This window comes from Lipophrys pholis, assembly GCF_963383615.2.
Source record: "Lipophrys pholis genome assembly, chromosome: 19".
Classification (NCBI taxonomy): Eukaryota; Metazoa; Chordata; class Actinopteri; order Blenniiformes; family Blenniidae; genus Lipophrys; species Lipophrys pholis.
This window is the reverse complement of record NC_137647.1, coordinates 15285956-15303737: the sequence shown is the minus strand read 5'-3', so window position 1 is coordinate 15303737 and position 17782 is coordinate 15285956. Positions and strand designations below refer to the sequence as shown.

The following is a 17782-nucleotide window of genomic DNA, read 5'->3' as shown; positions in this document are numbered from 1 at the left end:
CAAGCCTTGAAACAGTTGAATATGAATCACAAAGAAATCTTAAAAAGATGATCATTATGAGGGAAAAAAAAAAAACCAACACAAGAAATACTTTATTTTAACATTAAGGGAGAAAATGCAAAAGAAAAATGTCAATGCAGACTGAAGGTCTGTCTGTGTGCATCTGCACTGGAGCCACTTCTTGTCACTTTGAGTCTGTGAGGATTCAGACCGCAGCAAACTCGAGAAAGCACTGTCCTCCTGAGTAGGATGTAAACCCAAGGGTCCAAGATCTGATTCCAGGAGGCCATACGTAATGCAAGAAGAATAAATCCATCTTCCAATTGAGCTGATGCTTTGTGACTTTGGTTGATCTGCATCAAAAAAATGTGGATCTATAAATGTAAGAGAAACATTATCACACAGGATATACAATGATACTTTATCTTTCAAGTAGTTTGATATCATAATTCAGTGTGCCTAAAATGCATTGGATCACTCAAGATAGGCCTGGAAACAAAATTTTTGACTAAAACAGAAATACTCACAAGAAAGGGGCTCCAGCAGACACAAGAAACCACAGTGATAGCTGCCAGTTGCATCATCATCTCTACATCCAGCGAACATAACACAGAGGAAGAAGAGGCAGATGAAGCACGCCGAGCACACTGAGCAGCAGCACCTTTTGGATCAACATTATTCAACTTAATCCTGGGGTGCAGTAATGCCAACCCACTCAGGATGTTGCATATGAGGGAAAGAAGGAGTGCAGCGAGGCCCAGACTTGAGAACACCAGAGCCAGGTTTGTGTCAGCTGCAGATTGTGGATCATGGAGAGGCAAAAAGCACCACGTGCCTGGAGACTGGGTAGTATAAGTTCCCACCCCAAAGAAAGGTAGGATCGCTAACACAAGTGCAAGAGAGAACACAAATAACACGGTGTGTCTCATATGAGCCACTGTCACCATAGAGGCGTGGAAAAAGGGCTTGGTGATAGCAACACAGCGCTCCACTGCCATGGCACAACCCAACAACAAGGAACACAAACCAAAAAACACCATGCACGCTCCAAAGATAAGGCAGAACTGCTTGTTGGGCTTCACTGTCTGTATTTCATATCTCCTAATAATGTGCAGGTACAATGCAAATGCACCTGGAATGGCGTGACCTCCGAGGTCGGCCAAAAGCAAAGCCACTGTCAGTAGCAGAAATGGTGTTTTGGATTGGCGTTGAAATCTGGCAGTAGACTTAGCCAATATATAAAGACCTGTGAGGTTGGAGACCGTTCCAAATATCATAGTGAAGCAGGATATTACTAAACCTGCAGATTGAATAGGTGGGGAAGTGCTGTTATTAAGCCATCCACTTTGTTGAGAGGAGTTGATCTTCACATTCTGGTGGAGGATTGGCGGCGTGGAGGAGGTAGGAAAGGAAGTCACGAATAGTGACATTGTCTTCATCTTCATTCTAGAGAAAAATGACAACATTTAAGTAGTTCATACTCACTTCGTCATCACTTTGAGCTAATGTTATTATGTCAGCCTATTCTGTCATCTGAAAGGTTTTTCAAGTAAATTATAGACTAAAAGACTGTTGAGAAATCATGACAAAATCATTACTAATGAATGCTATAATACATGCTTCACTGGGCACCTCAAATGCTGATTACAACAAGTGGTCTGTCAGTGACACTGGGGATTTAGACTCTAATTAGAGGACCCACTACTGCCTGGGCAATAATGAAGAGGAGTGGATGAAGCCTTGTTAAAGTATTTTCCGTAAGTGTTTTTAGTATCTGCCTGTTTTGCAACCACAAGCAATCAGAAGGGCTTACTTGGAATGTATGACTGCATGCTTCCTCCTGAATGTCACTACACGATTAAATCATGAAAATACAGATCTTTGCTAGAAGCTGACATGACAGGACTGTCAATATAGTGAGCTTTTAGTGTAATTTTGTCCTCCTTTACTATTGGCTCTGAGATTAAACAGATATTCCCTGTCCCCAAAATGGATTTCTTATCAATTTGTTTGTTTTCCACCATTTAAGATATTTTTCTCGCCAAAGACCCATTGATTGTTGATAATCTCTGGAAGCTGTCCATTTTATTTCAACTCCATCTGCAACAATTCACTTCCACTTTCTAATAGAATTTTTGTTTCAGCAGAACTGTTTTTCCAATTTAATGCTTATATGACTTTTCACAGGTGAGATTGCGAGACCTAAAATGGTAGAAATGCTTCATGTAGTCAACATTAAGAGGATTTCTAGTATTTAATAGAGTATGTCATAACCTTGGATCATTTTCACATGTTTTAACTTAGAACCAGAATTGGGAGATTAAACCCAGTTATTGTTTCACTACAATTAAAAAAAAAAGCAGAACAATGTCCCCAGCGTGGCACCTGATATGTTTTCATGAAAATTTTAATGGCTGGGTGTATCAGTTTGCTCCATCATTTTCTCCCTAACCTGACTCACAATGCAACAAACGCCATTCTTGGAACTGATAACAGATTACAATAATTTCACCCAGTATGCCATTAATCTCAACCTTTTTACAGGGACACTGCACAGGAGCGATGTGCACAAGCATTAGTCATCAGATCTGGAAGGAAAAAAACCCATCTGAGAGGAATCTTTCAGTTGGAAAAAGTCACCTGACATGAATTCATCTTGCAAGGAAGTTAAGAGGTTGATTTAGTTAATTTTCAATTTGTGATGCAGTAGTAAGGAAAGCCAATGGCATCGAAGATATCATCAGGTTGTGTCCATAATATCAGTATTTCATTGTCGAGCTACACATAAATAGCAGAGGTGTTAAAACTTTAACAAAGACTATCATGGTTTTAGATTAAATAAAAAATGTTATCACGCTTCTCCTCCATGTGTTGAAACAGTCCATGTTTGAATATCTTATTTGCATTTCTTTGTATGACCTCTGTCTTATGTCAGCTATAGAGGAAACAAGTCACTTGCAGTGTGAGGTATTATAGAGGAAATGCATGAGTTAAAAGAGCTCAAGGATTTTATTCAGCCCCAGCAGGATGTCATTTGTGGGTAAAGAAGTTTGCCAATAAGAATTGAGTTTATAGTGCAAATTCAACAGATGCTGATTACTATACCTCAAAGACATATCTAGTTTATTTTTCACTGAATGTTGTGGTCTTCAAACAGAGCAAAACCACTCAGGGAATCTCTTGATGCCCCGCTTCGCTCTACACGCTACTCTTCCTGCATTATCCATCTTTAGATATCAGGACATCCATTCCTTGCGTCCCTTACTCATAATGGCAGCGGAATAAACAGACTGAACTACGAACAAATCAATAAGAAAACCAATCTTTTCTACAGCTTCACATCCTCAGTCAGTCACACACGTTCACTTTCTATCATTTGCATCTTTGTGTTTTAGCTTCACTTAAGCTATTATCAGTTAGTGCAGACTATATCACTGAAACAGGAAATTGCAGCGAAATAGTTATAAACCTTACCTTCAGAGGACTCCAGATGAACACAGGATTGTTTGAGAAAACACACAGTAAATAAAAGAAATTTGTCTCTTTTCAGCAAGGCTGCCTGATTTGCCACAATCTGTTATTTCTGTTTCCCACAAGCACTTACGACTGTTTCCCTCTCTTTATTTTTTTCTTGCCTCCCTGATAGTTTCTCTCCCTGCTTGGTCCGGCTTTCTCACTCTCAAGAGACTTGGCAGCAATTTTATCTGTACTCTCTCCATACTGGACCTACATTTTCCATTCGCCTCTCTCTGGATGCCTTCCATTTATTCACCCTCCCTGCTGATCCTTTAGTGCTGAGTGGATCTTAGCTATCAGCTCACTTTTGCAGTATTGATCTGCTGCTGGCTAAATGGTCAAATGGCCAATTTCCTAGCAGTTACTTTGTCAGACTCTCAATTGTAGCTTTAGTTTCAGCCAAACAAGAGCAGATTTTGCGATACACCTAATAATGATGAATATTATCCAATGTGACATAAGCAAAGGCGATCAGAGGAGCATGAGGGAGCATGATGGGTATGAAATAAGACTCTGTTCAGTGGCATTGACCCAGTCTGACTAATGTTTTGAAATGATTTAGGGGATAAATTAATTATACAGGGTTATGAATGTTTGAGGAGATAATCTGTAAACTTCAGGCAAGAATTAGTAGACATCAATCCTTGTTTTCAGGCTATTTCAAAAGATGCTTATCTGTTGAAATTCAAGTACCAGTTCTGAGACTTCATAGCTGTTTTTGAGACCATCTTGTTTCTGATCTCATATAAACAGGAAAGAAGGGGAAAGAGTGTAATTTCCTCTTTCTCTCTTTGTGCAACATGAAAGTAGACATTCCTGGTTTGGTTTAGTTTATTATTTTTTGTTTGCGCTGTTTTAGAACACTGTTGGTCTATTTAGGTGTGATTTTAGAAATGTATTCATGAAATAAAAACAGTAATCTTTGGTCTTTGGTCCTTTACTATTTATTTTATATCCAACAATTTAAGCAATATTCCATCAGTGACTCGACCATTACAAAGAAACCTTAAACGTGAGGTACATCATAATATTTAAGGAGCTTTATGCGCTGAGAAAAGAAATACAAACTGACAAACTGAAAAAGTTAAAACTCCTTGACGACCCAAAGACAAAAATCATAAAACAGTCAAAAATTTCTTTTTTGACTTGACAACTTTCAAAATATTGACCTGTGTTTAACCAGTGTGTAGCATTACAGATACAACTGAAAACAAGAATAAGCAAAGTCCACAGCCTTTGAACATTCATCATCTGGGAAATAGTAAAATCCACTTAAAATATTAACTTAACACATCAACACATCAAATTGACCAGCAATATAAAATATACACAAACATTTGTTCCTTTGGTCCTGATGAAATGGTAACAATGAGAAGATACCATCCTTAAAAAAATCTATATTGTCATAAAGTACCTGAATAAGACAACCAACAGTATCTGTTGCATGTCAAGGACATTTTGGTCCTAAACCAGTAAATATAAGTTCATATAAGAAGCACTCAAGATTTTCAGATTAAATTATCAAAATGTTGTTACATAACATATTGTTGAATACTGCAAAATAGTTGAGCTCAGTCATGTTAACAGTTGAGCTAACACAGTAAAATAATATATTTTTTTGTTAAAAAAGTGCATCACAACTGTCAGCTGTGTTTCCCTATTTTGATCGGATTACTTTATTTGTATAACAACATTCACTTGGTGTCTTCAAATCCAAAAAGCAATTTATCTTCTATATCTCTGTATCCATCAAAGGGTGTAGGAATAACCCATTCATGACTGGCAGCTGCGTCTACAGATGGGAGGGCAGCTGCTGACTGCATGTATGACAAACAAGTCATCGACAAATCAGGTTTTCCTCCAGAGTCACTACTCAGCTCCTCAAATGTGAGACTCTCCTGTGTCCTGGGAGCTCTTGGATGCCTGAGCATGATGAAAAGGGAAAGGACAATTTAGTCAGTCATGCAAAACTTTCATTATCTAAGCGCTTTCATTATCTGAACATGCTTTGTCGTGTCACTAAGATGCAAAATGCTTCACTTCACACCTCCTATAGTTTATAGTGTTTCATTTGAAGTTGCGTGAAGCATGATTAGGTTTATAGCAATTGAAATTGATCAGATGTGGAACTATGGTGACCACATGCATACACTTGTATAAGTTACTTCACATTAGATTTATGAGAATCTAATGTCTGTTTTCTTTAACAACCTTTACTGACCAATGTAATATTAATATATAAAAGATAATTAAAAAAGAACTGCTTACATGTGCTTTGCTTAAGTGGCTGAACTCTGAGTAGGTCCTCTTCCGGGGTGCACAACATCGCGACAGGATTTTTCCATACTCTTCCCTGACCTACACCCACAATACAGATTGGACATTAGAGGTGAGCACAGATCCTTCTTTATGTCTGAGAGCTTTATCGAAAAACACCAACCTGCTTGGAAAACAGACAGTGCATGACGAAGAGCAAAACGCCCTGAAGGCTGCCAAAGATGGTGAACAGATAAGACGTGACTATGTTGCTCTCCTCAAACTGAAAACAGCCAAAGATCCACATGGTGCCCAGCACACAGAGCTGAGCCACTGCAGTGATGGTGAATGTCCTGCAGGAGGAAGCAAAGATGCATGCACATAAATTCAATCGCAATCGTGGCCTATTCTCATACATTGGTTTTCCCCAGCATGCATTCTTCCTTGTATTCTATCAGATGATGTCCAGAAAAAAAGGTAATGAAACCAATAGTTTAATTCAAACCCTTTTTTTCCCCTCCAAAGAAAGTACTGTAAATAAGTGTGACTGGTTGTTTGCAGGGTGACACCACATTATTTCGATTTAAACCCAGGAAATCGGCATTTCACTTAAATGTACCTCTTGGCATGCACATGTGTGGAATAATAGTAATTTAGAATGAATAGTGTGAGTTTCTCTCCATGTTTGCTCAGTGATGGGCTGAGACCTGTCCAGCGTGTATCCTGATTGGTTTGGGGGATTTGTGGGTTAAATGCAACTTACTTGATTTTCTGAAGGCTATCCAGGTCTGGGTTTAAACTGGCAAACTTTTGTGCCAACTTCCACACAGTGATGAGAAAGAAGAAAATGTTGATCTGGGGAAAATAAGAAAAAGGTTTAAAAAAAAAAAGTAAATTCCATGGAGATTTTCTTTTAATGCAATGATCAATTTCTGTTAATACCTACAAGGATAATGACACAGGCAGGGCCAAAGAAACTCCAAATATTTTCCAGGCTCAGCCAGCAACTGAAATGCATGTTGAAAAGTTTTGCTGAGCGAACATAACCCAAGATTCAGCATAGAACTGAAATTAAACATTGTGTGGAGAGACAGAGAGATGGGGAGACAGAACTTACTGTCTGGGAGTGCCATATCCCCTGGCATTCACCAGTGCAGAGACGGCAACAATTACAGCTGGGACTCCATAGCCACCTGCCATCATGTAGATGGTTTTGAAATGTGTGTTGAATACCAGGATAACCATCCTGAAAAGCTGTATGCCCTCAAGACACATCCAGCAGAATGAAGCCAGGAAGAAATAATGCAGCAATCCTGCTACCACTCCACAGCCAACCTAGTATAGAGGGAGATGACGATTAGGACGGCAGCTGTGAAGAAGATGAAAAACTGTAAAAAAAAAAAAAAAATGGAGGGAAAGGAAAAGAGAGAAGCCACTTGCTGAGCTATTATTATTTATCAGATGTAGAAAATCATTTCGCTGTTAAGTGGAGACATTGTGTGTACTGTTTTTTGGACAGCCAGAAGCTTTTACTGCACTCATCTGAGCAGAGAAATGTTAAAACTGTTTTGTTATTCACCCGGTTCTCTGTCCGAGAGATGCTTGTAAGAAAGATAAGGTTGGCAATGAAGAGGCTGATGCACAGGTGTAGGTGGATGGTGGTTCTTGGGCTTTGAATGGATCGAATCACTGAGAATGTCAGGATGCAGATCAACAGGCCAATCAGGGAAAGGGACAGACCAACCAAGGTAATCAGATGTAACTCTAACTTGTCCTGTATGGAGACAGAAAGAATGATTGAATTCCAATATAGAGAAATGAACCAAAATGTGAGCACTGTGATTGAAATCATTGAGTATGAAAGAGAGTTCAGACCTCCATCTCATAGAGGGCCATTAGCACAGCAAAGCTGCTGAGATGGGAACAGGAGCACACAGTATATTCAGGGTTGGACTCCACTGCTCTGCAGCCCTGAGGGGACCATGTCCCCCCTTCCTCGGAGGAGTCCCAAAACACACAGGTGTGGGAAGTTTTGTTTGTCTGTAAAACAAATGAACGTGGACATATAACCACAATTTTGTAGAATTCATCTAATTAATAACAATGGGAATGGCACAAATGGAGACACCAGGTTTACCTGATTTAGATGGTACAAAGTTATATTGACTGGCTCCTTGAGGTGGCTTGTGTTTCTGTTGCTGACAGCGATCGTCACCACTTTGGAGTTTATCTTAAAGCTCTGGCCATTTTGTGGTTTCAATCCTCCAAAGAATCCATCCGCAAAATCTTCCAGGTTGGAGTAGCTCAGCAAGGCAACTGTTGTAAAGCCTATAAGAATCATATCAACATAACACGGGCTCAGTTGGACATTCGCCAGAATAGTAATCTACATTAGATGTTCTAATAAAAGTAGTTATAAATTCATGAATCATAGATATGATCATTGCCTGGGTAAAAGGAAGGATCTCCGGCTGCAGTCTCTAAGTGGATGTCCAGCTGAGAGTGTTTAGTTGAAAAGTTGTCAGTGTCATTTGTTAAGACAGAACCCTTATGGACCATCAGGTCCAACTCTGAACAAAGAGAGAAAGATGTTTTAATAATATGCATGGCTTGTCTGATAATAGTGTGGATAACATCACAGAAATTACAAAGTATCAACAAAATAAAACAAAACAACATCTTGCATTTGTACATGTGCAAATCCATTGGTCAGGGATTTTCCAGGTATGGTCGTGGGGATGCTCACAGAGCTTGAACCACCCCTCCAACTTCCATGCTGCCAATTCTTTGTCTCACACTAAGTGATAAGTTTTAGTCGAATGCGAAACTTTCTCATGTTTTCCACATCATATTATTGTTAATAACTGTCATAGCTCTTGTTGTCCAAGTTAGATGTTTTCATGTGAAATATATGGTTAGTTTTTTTTTATCTAATCATTTATTTCGATCCATTATGCATACGATACATCCAGATCTACAAATGTGTTTTAATACGATGGCTAATAGTTAACCTTCCACCTCGTTCTTTTTATCATGATATATTCTCAGATATTAAAGGAAGAAATCATGCAGTAAAAAGCAAGCCCGTGACCCCCAGACACTGCTGTGTCCACCTGAATCTCTCTCATGATCCCTGAGGGAGGCACTCTGAAAAAAAAACCCCTTCCCTTACGGTCAAGCAGACATTTTTTGAGAGTGAATAAAAATCAGGAAGTAAATGATCTACAGTTTAAGAAAAGAAAAAGAAAAAGTGAATGTATTTTGTGTGAATTTTGCATTTAACCTGTATATAGAGATGCTCTATTCATCCTCGGGGTGTTTATGAAGGGTGACACCATTTTCAGAGCATTCTCAGTGAAATCCAGAAGGAATGATATTTTCCTCTTGTCCCAAAAGACTTCACCGGACAAGACATCGTCAATCATAGACAGCAGTCTCTACAGGATAGGAAGGGAGATGGAAACACATGAGTTCCTTCTGGGAGAAACAAGAAACAGTCAGACGTAGGCAGACTTTTAGGCTGCAAAACATCCAGGGTCAACATAAACAGTCATCGAGGTTATGTACAGACATCTAAAGATTGCGCAGCAGACTTCTCGCTTTTTTCACGCCACGAGTGAACTTCTATTGGTTTTTTTCTTACTGCTAGTAAGTCTTCTCCATCCTGGTCCCCAGCATCCTCACTCTCTGTAAGCTCCAGACAACTTTTTCTCAGTTTCTTGATGAGATCGTGTACTACCTGAAAGTTGTGTTTGAGACATTTACAGAGAATAAAACAGTAACATGAGGCAGAGGACATTTAAATGCATGCTGCAGAGTGAAAGAAAACCCAACCAGTTACCTGATTCATATCGCTGACATCTCTGAAAGCATCACAGTCTAATTCTGAAAGAACAGAAAGATTGATTCGTTTTTAAACAACACTAATGAACTGTTTGTTGTGTTTAAATGAAATTCTGACTACAGTTGAGTGTTTTTAGTATTGCGATCTTACTGGTGCAGCGAAGCTTTTCATTGCCATAGTTGGTGAATCCTGAGTGGCAAGCACAGTAATGGCCACCGACTCCCTGGTGGCACGTTCCGTTTCCACACACCGTCCTGTCAATAACGCATGTATCTGAAAAGGAAAAGTATTAAGCACAGGAAAACTGTTACATTGCGTCTTTCAGACATTGCCTATAGTCTATAGATTTGATAAAAGAAGGCATAAAAACAAATTCAGAATTTATGATGTGTTTACCTCATGACTGTGTACCTTCCTTCACCAGAACTCATATGTAGCAATGACTATATCTTATTTAAAACACTGATTTGACTAAAGAGTGACAAATACAGGATAAGAACAACACATGAACAAATGTAAGGTATTCAGTTCCTCTTCGATTTAGAGGAAACTTGTGCACACGGCTGTAAGACAGAACAGTGAGTTGACAGAACTTGAACACATTGAACAGGTTTAGGCATAACGTTGGGTTCCTCACCTTCACATTGCTCCAGACCTCCAGAGAAGTTAAGTTTCCCAGATTTCAGCTGAAAGCCAGAATTGCAGGTGCAGTAATGACTGCCTTGTGTGTTGAAACACGATGCGTTCTGACCACACGCATTTTCCTCTTGACATTCGTCAATATCTAGATGAGAAGGAAGAGGAGATTAGAAAATAGTACAGAAAGCCAACTGAGACTTCGCTGATGTATTCAACACAAAAGAGATACAAATTTTAGTGCGTGTGATAAAGCTTATTACCTCCACATTTCACATTGTCACCGTGACGGAACGTTTCCACTCCAGTCGAAGAAATGAATCCTTCGTCACAAAAGCAGGAATAATTTGGACTTGTGTTGAAACAGGTGGCATGAGATCCACAAATGCCCGTGTTTTCCAAACACTCATTGATATCTTGAAACAGAAGAGGCAAGGAAAGAAGTTTAAAGTTCTCAACTTTCTTGATAAAACTAGTCACAGTCCACATCGGGGATAACTGATAATTTACCTTGACACACAGCAGAGGATTCAGCGGAAAGGTTGACACTCTGTCCAGATGGTCTGAAACCTTCACCACACTGACAGTAGAAGCTTCCAACTGTATTGAAACAGACTGCGTTTTCTACACATGCAGGAGGAGAATAATCTTCCTCATTCTCAACACTGGCACATTCGTTGGAATCTGAAATGAGGAAACAGCAAAGTCGAAAAATAAATAGCCTGAAAAAATATGCATATGTACACGAGCCACAACAACATTACTATTTTGCATATTTTATTAGTTACAAAAATGTTGTCCATACCGACGCATTCGTTTTTCTCTGACATATATCCAAGAGGGCATTTTTTTGACATGACGAAGGCTGGAAAGAGAGCTGTAAGGCAAGTAGGAAATTGTCAGTTTATATTGAAAAGCGCAGTTTTTCTAATTCAGCTTTAACCACGATGACATGTAGCCTATTGTGGTTGTTGTTGGTCTTTTTTTTAGTTTTGAGAACATCTGTTTGACTAACTAAGTAACACAAATGCCCTGAGTTCCAAAAAAGCCCTACAGAAAAGGTTGGAGCCCTCGTTTTCTCAGTTCATTTCCTCGGATTGTTCCAACAGCATCTGCACCGTAACTCAAAATATTCAGATGGAGAACTGTGCTTCCTATTTGTGTGAGGAAACATGAGCCGGCATGGCACAAAACAGCAACATATGCAGAAGCTGTAAGAGTGCAGAGTCAGTTCTCTCGGGGTTTCCTGAATGACACCAGATGGGTGTAATAATGGTGTAATGGAAAAATGTAAAAAACAGGAAGGTGGTCCCATTTCATTCATTACTTTCATTTTATATGTTTATGTCATATTGCAAATTGAAATCAGTGTTTCAGTATAAATGTGTCAATCTGTTCTGGTGGCTATTTCATGCCGTTCTCATTTTAAGTACCAGTTACTGTGTCTGAATGGAACTATTTGTAATGGATGCAAAATCACTATGTGTTGGCAACAGGGGAGTTACAACATCTCTGTTATCTTGTTTAACTATCTCATGACTGACACAACGACTCATCTTTCTCATTAGGTATACATTTTTTAAAGGAACTTTTAGATGAGCTACACACAACCATGTAAAGTTTCTCTTCAAATCAGATTACAAAGATCTCGAAGTGAATAAAAAAAGCTTTCCCTCTCAGATTGTAACCATGTTTGCAAAATCTTTCAGTGTTTTGATTCAGTATCGTAGCAACGTCTACACATCTTTCTCTGAAGGAAGCTGTGTGTGACTGTGGTCAACATCAGTGTGTGGGTGCTGTGAGATGAAGTCATAGTTTATAATTATCACTATAAAAGCAGAAGAACAGAGGCCCTCTGTGCAGTAGTATATCACTTGCAGGTTTGTTGAAGAAAAACTGCAGTGCTGAGTTCCTCCTTCCTCCTTGTCCTGTTATTCGTTTGAGTTTTTCCCCTCACATTCAGACTACTGCAGTGCAGCTCAAATTAAGTTTTGAGACAGTTTCTACATCTCCATTAAGATTTGACCAGTAAGACATTTTCTTTATGTTGTTCTCTCTCTCTTTCTTCTCCCTAAACTCCAACCTCACAGTCTGGTTCTGTTAACCATGATTGCCTCCGTTCGATCGATTGTCGACTTTGTATGGTTGACCAAACTTGTGCTATATTAATAAGACAGAATTGAAATTAACTAAATAGTTTTTTTTTAGTTTCTGAACAAAGTGATAAAACAGACCATTTATAGATTTGCCAAATAAATGCTTTTTATTTTTTTTTATTTTTTAAACCAGGAATTATTGTTTCATTTTAAAATTTACATTTAAGTTGACACTAGAAACATTTTTTGCTCTGACACAAAGACGACAAAAAAATCTCCAAGGTACGGTAAAACCACTTGGTCTCCTTTCACAGAGTAGAAAATATTTTAGGAACTTCCTCAAAACACATGATTTTCCACTCCAGCAGCTGCGCAAATGGATGACAGATGTGACTCACCCAGTAGCAGAAGGTTCCACCTGCCCATCATGGTGGCGAAAAACAAACAGTGTCCAGATCTGGATGTGGAAAGTTGAAACAGCCCAAACAAAAGCCTGATCTGGATCACTCAGAGTATCACAGTTATTCTTCTAGACTTGTCCAAAGGTTTTCCAGCTTTTGTTTCTGTAACTTAATTCATAAAAAAATTGCTAGAAAACTCAAAACTGAATTCACCAATCAAGTTAGTAGGTTGGAAAAAAGTTGTTACAAACTAGATATGCTGATAGCAACAAATCCAGGATATAAAACCGCTCTCTCACATAGAATGACCCCTCTCTGCTCTCGTTTCTCTCTCTTCTTCTTTTCTTTGAATCCTCATCTGTGCTCAACACTGAGGTGACATACTAGATGTTGGGGGAGGTCTCTCTCTCTCTCTCTCTCTCTCTCTCTCTCTCTCTCTCTCTCTCTCTCTCTCTCTCTCTCTCTCTCTCTCTCTCTCTCTCTCTCGCTCTCTCGCTCTCTCGCTCTCTCGCTCTCTCTCGCTCTCTCGCTCTCTCTCTGTTGGGGAGTCCAGCCAAAGGTTACACCTCAGGAACTTCTGCTTATGTCGGGGTGGGGTAAGAGTTAGAGAAATGAGTTACGCCAGCTCACTTGATTTGATGTCCATGGCAGTGCTGCGTTGTGGCACCGTGTCTCTATCTCTTTCTCTTCTGTTGAGTTAAGATGAATTTACATTGGAGCACAGACCATTGTTAAAGTCCTGTTGATGGCTATATCCTCCCACAGGAACATACACAACTGTCTGTGATGATGACATATATATTGCTTTTGCCTTTAACTATCTGTGTGTGAGACAATGTAACAATGGTTACAGTATTAGGCTTCATTTTTGGAAAGAACTAAACAAAAAGCTTTTAATATTCTGCTTCCGCTGCATCGTAAAATATAGCCTGTGGGTAATTCCCGATTCCCCAAGGAGGCGCCTCTCAATAAAGCTGCAGATGAAACAACCTGTTCAAATAATGAATTAGTGCCCACAGAGGAGCAGCCGCATGAAAATATGTCCAATCTGCTATTAACAGCAAAATTCAACACAAGTTTGAGAAACTTCTCTGGAAGAGGAAAAACAGCTGACTGTGATCTGTTGACTGACAGCAGAGGACCTATTTTTGTGAAATTTATGTGAGAACTTATATTCTATACTTTTCACACATTTTTTTTTGTCTAGGAGTTGATATGTATGATTTTACCGACAGATGTGTGTGGGCTGAACTATAGACTGAAATTGTGAGGAAGTGGTGTCATGCTGCTGAAGAATGAGAAGAAATGAAAGAAAACATATTGTTGGATTTTCAGCAAGTTTTTTTGTTCCAAGCTCACAGTGGCAAGGTCAATTCCTGGCCTATAAGCGCAGTTCTGACATGCACAGTGATTATTGCTTTATCCCACACTTTTAAACAATGAGGTGTGCTTTTGGGCTTTGTGAGACTGGGAACATTGAGATGACAGACGCTCGGTCTTTGGGGACTTGCGGTTCATACGCAGCAGGATCACAGAAGGGCAAAAGAATCACACTGCCATTATAATGAACGGTGGAAAATAAAACAAACTCTTCCTGTGTGACTGACATTCATTTATAAATGAATTATTAATTTGCTCCACCGTTGACAAGGCAGACAAAGCAAGTAATTGCTACTATACATCTTATCCGAAATTAAGCAGTAATGCACAGTGTGAAAGTATAAAGTGAAGTTTGTTTTGATAACAACATAACTAACATTCAATGTTGAGGAGCTATTACTGAAACATAGTCAGCTTAGATAAGATTTAAAATGCTAATCCCTGCAAACAAGAAAGAATTTTAGACGACCACACACCAATTTTAATAATAATAATAAAAAAAATTCTCTGCTGCATGTGTATATACTGATTGTTAGGTACAGCACACAATGCAGGATGAGTCATTGTTTGGTGTGAAAATGAAATGAGAACTGGTTCGAAGAGCAGAATATGAACAGGAAGTCAACGCTGTGTTAAAATAGCACCTGGACTAACACAGAGAATCACACTATATTACAAGCTTGCACAAAGAATAGCTATTATAAAGATGACTTACTATGTTCTGTGACAAACACAATACGTTTATGGAGAGCATCACTCCTGGATTTTTACCTCTAGAGCATACCGACTTACATGTTCGGTGGTGAGAGTTCACGCTATGGAAAATAAAAATCTACAAAATAACTGAGGAGAACAGTAGAACAAATAAACTACAAGCTACTGCAGTCTTTCATTAAATAAACATACAAAGGTGCATTTGACCTCAGTTAGACCAACACATAAACACCTCCATTGTTGTCTCCTGCTTGTCCCACACATATACAGCCCACAATATGATCACATATAAATAAGTTTCTGGGGTACAAGGAGTGATGAGGTCAAAGCTCAGACACCAAAAAACACCTCTGGCTGTGTTAAATTGATGAATCGGTTCCACCTCAGTAGCCTTGCTGCACTTGGATTTTGGGTGATTTGGAGCCAGTTTGATTGTGGCAAGCGTCCACGGCCTATCCTGTTATCTCAAAACCTTCTTCCTGCCTAAACCAAGATAGTGTACATATAAAGTTTGGAGTGTTTTGTGCTGGTTGCCTTTGTTTTCTTTGAGTCTCTTTCTGAATTGTGAAACAATGAGGAGGGACCTCAACATAGCCCAGCTGTCTCAACAACTTCCTGACATACCCTGTGCAAAAAGGTCAGTGTGGAGCCTGAGCAGTCTCTGTCTGCCTGTCTGTCCGAGACTGATGAGTGGAACATACGTTCAAAGAAAACCACAGTCTGAACACATCACTATTTCCAGAAAAGTCACTCCAATGCGTAATGATGCCACGTGGAACATTGACAAAGCACATGCAAATTCCAGTCAGTAAGTCATTAAAGTGACATTGTTGAAGACTAAAAAAAAAGCTTTCACTCTTTCCTCCATTAGCCATGATTGTCTATATGTCCCAAAACTCTAAATATGCATGAGAGGTTTGCAGAAAAGCTGGATATTGCCTGTTGAGAAGTGTTACTCCACCACCACATGCAGGAACCATATAGTGGTTGAGCGAACCGCTGGCCTTTTACTTTATGAACCATGTGGTTTTACTGCTGACAGAGATGTGAATTGTGTGTAGTGCCTGTAAGGAGGTAAAATCCTAAAGACAAAGATGGAGTAAAAGCAGTAAAATAATGTCAGACTGTCAAACTTTCTTTCTACTTTTCTGCTTCTGAGGACTTTTCGTCTGTTGTGAACTTCTAATCTAAGTAGAACAGAAGAAAATTTTACGGACTTCCTTATTTTACAATCGAGTCTTGACAAGTACAAAGGTGTCTCTTTATATATTATATCTCTTCCTGTTTTCTAACTTTTCGAGAAAAGAATATATGTCTTTTTTCAAATCAGTTTCAGTATCTAAACATATGGTAATCTCATGATTTACTGTTGTGAATGCCTTTACTGTAGGGCATAACATAGCTGACAAGGTCATAAAAGCTGAAATGCTCTGGCAGCGTTTGGTTGTACTAGTTAGAGTACATCAAAAATCAGGAATTCAGTGGAGTATGATATCAGTCAGAAGTGAAATGCTTTTATTCAGAAATTCTCTTTATATAAATGAGTGTCTCATGACATCACAGTACTGCAGGTAGCAATGTTTTAGCAAGGCCGCCTGTTTCAAATCTGCAAACGCAGTGCCATCATTTCCTCTTGCACAACTCACATCAATGCAGCTCCATGCTGATGCTACTGCCAAAGTGCGTGCCACTGACTTTAATTGAGTGTTTATTTCAAAACCCTGACATATTTTGATTTGAATGAGTGTTGATTGTCAGTTTGAATACCAACAAAATGTTCCCGTATCTTTTGAATTCAGCCATCAGCAGTCTGCCAGGGTGTACTGAACATTGTCACAATATGTGCAAAATGACATTTCCTTTTTTATAGCCTCAGCCAAAAATAGCTTTTGTGCTTATAGAGGAACAACTATGGCCACGTGATCGCAACTCCCTAACACCTTCACAATTCACATACCGGTAAGCTTTTAAAATCCGCTGACCTCATTGTACAAAACACCGTTTTTTGTGTTGTTACTCATACTATGTTGACTTTGTTTCCCTATTAAAGTATTTCCTACTTGCCCTCATTGAAAGGTGCTTATTAGGAAGGACTACAGTAAAAACGCATGTGGTGGAGATAGTATAAGGATAGTCTAGCTCCTCCCTGGTCATCTAAAATTTTCTAGTTTGGTTGTTTCGGCTTAGTTTAACTATATTATATAAACTATGAATAGCAATGCCTTAAGCAGGACAGTAAATAAACAAACAAACATATCACTTCTTTAAATTCTTCCTCTTGAGCTGTTTTTTTTTAACATGTAAATTTAACAAAGCTGTCACACCCAAGCAGACTGACCAACATTATGTAAAGATAAAGAAATAGAAACTGCAGGATTTCACCCAGCCTATTAAAGAATGTGTGATCATGTTATGGCATATGGGTGATTGTTATGTACTTTAACAGAGAATTAAATTGTTCTTTAACTCATTAATGCCTTTTACTTCGTGTCAGATAAAAAGAGTGCAGGAATACTCATTGTGACTGTCCTGTTATGGTGAAATTGCAATACCTGGTGGAGAAAAGTGAGTACTACACTATTAAAAAGCATTGCCATTTTCCAATAACCTCCACTAAATAGGATGTAAACTGAACGTTCGGAGGTTGTCATTGTGTCAGGTGACGGTCGTCCCGTTTGAATCCAAAATGAACATTGATAAGACATTTGGCATGGCATTGTACCGCACATACATATAAGGGAAACTTTCATGTCTGTGTCTTTTAAAAATTCAAGGATACTTTTTGTTTCTGTTCATTTTACTGCTAATTTGTCAGTGGTGACTTGACTAGATGTGAAATAACTTCAAAGCTGGGAATTAGTCTTATCAAATGTGATGTGGAGCAACAATTTATGTCCTGTTATTGGATGGGAAATTTATGTGGATTCCTTAACTCAGCA

The 17782-nt window shown here is 38.9% G+C and overlaps 2 protein-coding genes across 2 annotated transcripts; both read right to left on the bottom strand.

The window, feature by feature from the left end:
- Positions 1-78: 78 nt before the first annotated feature.
- ptger1c (prostaglandin E receptor 1c (subtype EP1)) lies at positions 79-3626 on the bottom strand. Its single transcript, XM_080488443.1, has 3 exons — positions 3475-3626; positions 528-1446; positions 79-374 (listed from the first exon to the last, which is right to left on the bottom strand). Exons 2-3 carry the CDS (start codon positions 1443-1445, stop codon positions 132-134), a joined length of 1161 nt encoding a protein of 386 aa, XP_080344569.1. The 5' UTR covers position 1446; positions 3475-3626; the 3' UTR covers positions 79-131.
- A 737-nt stretch (positions 3627-4363) lies between these two features.
- On the bottom strand, positions 4364-13111 carry adgre5a (adhesion G protein-coupled receptor E5a). The gene is made up of 19 exons (XM_080488199.1): positions 12747-13111; positions 11058-11129; positions 10763-10936; positions 10516-10668; positions 10254-10400; positions 9767-9889; positions 9614-9657; positions 9416-9511; positions 9056-9209; positions 8220-8342; positions 7910-8100; positions 7648-7812; positions 7352-7546; positions 6890-7107; positions 6719-6779; positions 6536-6627; positions 5957-6125; positions 5785-5874; positions 4364-5439 (listed from the first exon to the last, which is right to left on the bottom strand). The coding sequence occupies exons 1-19, from the start codon at positions 12775-12777 to the stop codon at positions 5398-5400; spliced, it is 2340 nt and encodes a 779-aa protein (XP_080344325.1). The 5' UTR covers positions 12778-13111; the 3' UTR covers positions 4364-5397.
- Positions 13112-17782: the final 4671 nt, after the last annotated feature.

What these genes read in the sequence shown, in the direction of transcription:
- ptger1c (XM_080488443.1), bottom strand. Translation starts at nt 1,445, where the DNA reads ATGAAGATGAAGACAATGTCACTATTCGTGACTTCCTTTCCTACCTCC. An exon ending in TCTGCTGGAGCCCCTTTCTT is followed by an intron (nt 375 to 527) that starts GTGAGTATTTCT and finishes TTACATTTATAG; the next exon opens with ATCCACATTTTTTTGATGCA.
- adgre5a (XM_080488199.1), bottom strand. Translation starts at nt 12,777, where the DNA reads ATGATGGGCAGGTGGAACCTTCTGCTACTGG. An exon ending in CTTTGTACCATCTAAATCAG is followed by an intron (nt 7,813 to 7,909) that starts GTAAACCTGGTG and finishes TTTGTTTTACAG; the next exon opens with ACAAACAAAACTTCCCACAC. An exon ending in CTGCCTGTGTCATTATCCTT is followed by an intron (nt 6,628 to 6,718) that starts GTAGGTATTAAC and finishes TATTTTCCCCAG; the next exon opens with ATCAACATTTTCTTCTTTCT.